Here is a 4,990-nt window from a genome sequence, read left to right as displayed (position 1 = left end):
ATTCCGGCACAGCAGTTCTAATACAGGTAACTTTTTGTCAGATTCTTAATTAATGCTGTTTTTAAAATGATACTGTATTTGTAAAACTTTAGATATGAAAGCTCCATATTATTATTTTTTAAATAACATAGGAGTAGCTTTTTGCTGCTTCTTTTAATGCACTTATTCTATTTCCCTTCTCCCCCCCCCCCCTTTAGAACAGAAAAGGATCTTATTTGCAGGAATAATAGAAATATTATCTATTCAGTAAAAATATTTTGATTGTTTCATTATTTTCTCTCTAGCATAACTGGTTCCATGCACACATACAGTGAACAAATCTCTTATCTTCTAACAATAACCCTGGAGCTCTGTTTTGCTGATTTCACGGTGTGTGCTCGTGTGTGGATATGTTTACCCATTGTTTGTTTTCAAATGCATGAAGTTATAGAATACTATACTAATACTAATGCTGTCTGTTTCTTGAGATATGTGGAACTGTAAACCACTTTTGCACCTCTGAATTTACTGGTTTTCACTACAGGATGAAGATACTTAATTTCTATGTGATGTTACTTTGCTGGAAGACCATTTGTTGTAATCACTGCGAGCTTTCCAATGTCACAATTGTAGTGGAGAAGGAAGAGTGTGGCTTCTGCATCAGCGTGAATGCAACTTGGTGCTCTGGTTACTGTTTCACAAAGGTGAGAATCCAGTACAATAAGAACAATAGAGAAGTATTAAATATCTCCAAATATACCACCCTCCAGGTTCCTCCAGTAGCTGTGAAATCCAGTAAAACATAAAATAACAGCTGTGTTTTCAAATGGAGCCAACTGAAAAGAATACTACCAGCACTCTCTTCTGTCTTTACAAAGTGGTGTAAAGATTATTCAAATGTTTTGTTAGCCTTGATGAGAAAGGGTGACTCAATATGTTAAGACATGTTGAAAAAATTGAGATTTTTCATTCCTGTTTAAAAGTGAAAAGGACAGCACTTTTTTATGAGTAGGAATAACAGCAAAAAATGAGGGTGGGTAGTTTGTTTTTTTAACAAAATATTTGGTGGGGGGGCGGTTGCAGAAAATACTGTATATTCATATCAAATATTGTAGGGTTTGCAACAAAATGTTGGCTGGCGTCCTGCATTTCAGCTATGAATTCTAGACTTACAGATCTGAAACTGCTGTATATTTAGCAGTAGTATGGGTATTTTTGTAACTATGAATGCAGTGCAGGATCTCAGTCAACGTATTTTCTACACCAAAAAAAAAAAAAAAAGGAGGGGGGGAGGCTGAGATCCTACATTAAGCTATGTGGTATATGGCACATGACAACAATGTGGTCTTAAGGATTACTTCTGCTATGCAAACCTTACAGTGAATGGCAAAGATGCACAACCTAAATGTGCAACCAAATGCAAATACACGTGTACATCAGACAAAAATATCCAGCTGCTTCCACTGGAGAATCTATGCATGTGTAAGAAACTAACAGAATTTTAGTCAATGCATTTTGTATAAAGAATAAATAAAAATCTTTGCAAGATTTTCACAAAAAATGCCCCCCCCCCAAAAAAAATATCTTCATGGCATTTCACCAAGTGACAAAAAAATTGTCATTCTCATGAGAAACCTTTAAAAAAGCGAAAGTTTATTTTTATTATATCTTGGATTAAGAACATGATGCATTAAAAGGTAGGTTCAGTGGAATGTGTTTTCAAATAATTTTCCTAATGGTTCAATTTCATGTATATTTACACAGAAGTATGACCAATTGTTTTTAAATGTAGCTTTAAAGGTTTAAAGATCCTTGCTGTGGCCCTAAAGGTTGTTCTTGTTAACTAAAGTTGACTTTGGCTGATCAATGAGAGCTTTGACTTACGAATGAGATACCTATGAATGAGAAACCTCTAGTTAACCTGTCATCAACAGCCTTGCTCAGGTCCTGCAGATTTAAGACTGTGGCTTCCTTGACTGAGGGCCAAAACAGATGGTCCTGAAGAAGCAGTTTCAAACCAACCCTCAGAAAGCTGGGTGAGGGCTGTGGTAACCACACACCACAGCCCCAATCCATCCAGCTTCCGCCCCAAATAGAAGAGGAAAAATCTGCTCCTATTTGGGGTGGAAAAAAGCCACCCTTTTGCTGCTGGAGCCAGCTTTTTTTGGTTTCAGGGCGAGTGCTATCTAAATGCCATGCCTCTGAGTCACCTGGAAGCTGTCCAATGTATAATTGCTGCCATAGCTTCTGGGCAACTTGGGGGCATGGTGTGTCTTAACACAATGTCCCTAAGCTGGCTAAAAGCTGTCTTTACTGGTCCATCTGTGTCAGCCCTGAGTCTATCTATTTGTAGTCCTAATTTTAGGCGCGGTACAGACTGCTCCAAAGGGGCGGGTCTGTGGTGCCCCTTTTAGCTCCAGGTTGGGGCCACGGCAGCCTCACCGGCAGCCCTGCAGCCCCAATCTGGAGTTTTTCTGGACCACAGAGAAGCAGCAAAATCCTGCTTCTCCATGGTGCAGAAAAGGGGTGTCCTTGGGTCTTCATGCCCCTGGACACCCCAGGAACCAGAGCCATAGGAGAAAGAGGCCACCCATTTGGATGCTGCAGGAATGATGTACACACCCACAAGGAGCTCCGTTTCAGAGCTCCTTCCTGCACTGCAGCCAGGCCGCCGTAAGTGGCTTGAGGTGGCACTGAGACGTCATGCAAGTGCCACACCGTGTGGACATGGCATGTGCATGATATCATCATGGCGACCCCCATGTGAACGGGAGGCCGCCATGATTACACCACCACCACGTACTAGTGTTTCGGAGGATGTGGTCACTCCGCCCCTGCACAACCCTAGTTTGTGGCCAGGCCAGCACAAAGTGCTGATCTGGACCACACCTTAGTTTCCTGGAAAAGTTCTAATCTTAGGGGCTGAACAGATGAGAAGAAAGGGGCAAACAGAGGCCTCCCCTTTGTCCTCTGGATCATTGCCATGGCAACCGCGAAGCATAGTTCCTTTCTGCGCCGCTACCAAGGCACCATTAGCAGCCTGGAGCAGCACGATGATGTCTCTTGTGCACTGCCCCATTTCGATGTGGCACACAAGGTACGTCATCAGAGAGCACGGCATGTGGACATGCACATGCCCAAAATGGCACCGGTATAGCATGGAGCTCTGTGCTTCCCAGTCCTAACTTCAGCCCCAGGCCACCGCAAAGTGACAGTCTGTACTGGGCCTTAGTTTCCTAATAAAATCAGCAAGATATACTTCCAAATGGGAGTTCCCTCATAGAATTCCACAGATATTTATACCTTCAAAATCATCTGGTATTTAGGTCTCCTCCCTATTATTGATGAGATCATATATGTAATAGAATGCATGAATTTGTTATATGATATTATAATATGCAGGGCACACTGAAAGACAGCTCATAGCAGACAGGGCTCAGGGGCTAAATTCCTGAGATTGTTGGAATCTGTACACTTAGTACTTCGTAGGACTGAACCTAATTTTGTCCAGAATTCCAAAACAATAACCAAATTACCACTTGGCTGGGAAAAACTATGTGTGTATATGTGTATACCTTCAAGTCACAAGACCTTCAAGTCATCATAGGGTTTTCTTGTATGAACAATCAGAGGTGCTTTTGCCAGTCCCTTCCTCTGAAATATAGAGGCTGTTAAGACCGGCAGTTTGGGCCAGCTTGGGGGTAGAGTCAGGGTGTAGAGCCTCCATGATGCACACCCCAGTTCCACCCCCAGGGTGGTGTGATGCCATGCACCACAGCACACGCCATCATGGTGTTCCTCTGGCACTGCACAGATATGACACAGTGCCGAAGGAGCAACGGCAAGCCATGGCAATGCAGCTATCACATCCTTTGCAGGGCGCAAAAAGGAGCTGTCATGGAATACAGATTTAGAGGAAATTGTCCTGTAACAAATGTTTTGGATATGGCAAGCTGTAATTCAAGAATTGATTTTAGTTTAACCAATTGTTCAACGTTCACTGAAGTCATGAGAGACTATGATTGAGCAACTCAATTTGGGTTTTATAACTAGAAAGGTAGAGTTAAAAGTTTGCTTTAATGCCCTTGTTGGCAAATGAATTCAATATCCATTTTCTCTCTTTTCCTATCCTTATTAGGATCCCGTTGACAAGCACCTACTCATCAAAAATGTCCAGAAAGTCTGCACATTCAAGGCAATCGTGTATGAGACTGTAAAGATTCCAGGTTGTGCTGGCCAGGCAGAATCACTTTATTCCTACCCAATGGCCACAGGATGCCACTGCGAGACTTGTGACACAGACATCACTGACTGTACTACTAGAGGCTTGGAGCCAAGTTACTGTTCCTATGGTCAAAATCAAATCAGGGAGTAAGGATTCACAGTACTTTTCCTTGTATTTCCTGTCCTGTAAAAAGTGGAAGGGAGGTAAGCACCTGGGACCCATATCTGTATACACCTGTTGCATTTATCTTCAGTGGCTTCATTGTGGCATTTTAAACCAAAAGGTTTCTATGATGTTCAACAGCTGGATACCTTTTAAAGCTCAGTTTTTCTAAGTTCCTATCCTCCCCAATCCATCTTCCCCTCTCTCCCGTTCAGGACCACTCTCTCTCCCTTTAATGTGTTTTCCTACAGAAAGGGTGGTATGAATACCATATTCAGTGTGAGTACCACCTTGGTGCTAGAAGTAAGAAGAGTAATCCCCCTGCTGGCATACACCCACATATATATTCTTCCTACTCAGAAAGACACAAAAGGGTCAGAGATAGAGAGAGAGAGAGAGAGAGAGAGAAGGAGAATTCATATAACCAGTGGTTCCCAAACTTTGGTCCTCTAGGTGTTTTGGACTTCAGCTTCCAGCCAACTTAGCCAACAGTTATGAATTCTGGGAGATGAAGTCCAAAACATCTGGAGGATCCACAGATACTCCATTCCCATCCATGTTGCTTGAAAGCAAAACAGAGGTCCTTCTTACAAATAGATATGCAAATCTACAGCACTATATAAA

At 42.3% G+C, this 4,990-nt stretch overlaps 1 protein-coding gene across 1 annotated transcript; it reads left to right on the top strand.

Annotated features, from left to right (window-relative positions):
* Positions 1-524: 524 nt before the first annotated feature.
* FSHB (follicle stimulating hormone subunit beta) lies at positions 525-4,354 on the top strand. The gene is made up of 2 exons (XM_089523479.1): positions 525-683; positions 4,118-4,354. Exons 1-2 carry the CDS (start codon positions 525-527, stop codon positions 4,352-4,354), a joined length of 396 nt encoding a protein of 131 aa, XP_089379605.1.
* Positions 4,355-4,990: the final 636 nt, after the last annotated feature.

This window comes from Sceloporus occidentalis, unplaced genomic scaffold (assembly GCF_023333645.1).
Source record: "Sceloporus occidentalis isolate IW3139 unplaced genomic scaffold, rSceOcc1.0.p SCAF_4, whole genome shotgun sequence".
NCBI classification, from domain to species: domain Eukaryota; kingdom Metazoa; phylum Chordata; class Lepidosauria; order Squamata; family Phrynosomatidae; genus Sceloporus; species Sceloporus occidentalis.
This window is presented reverse-complemented; position numbering and strand designations above follow the sequence as displayed.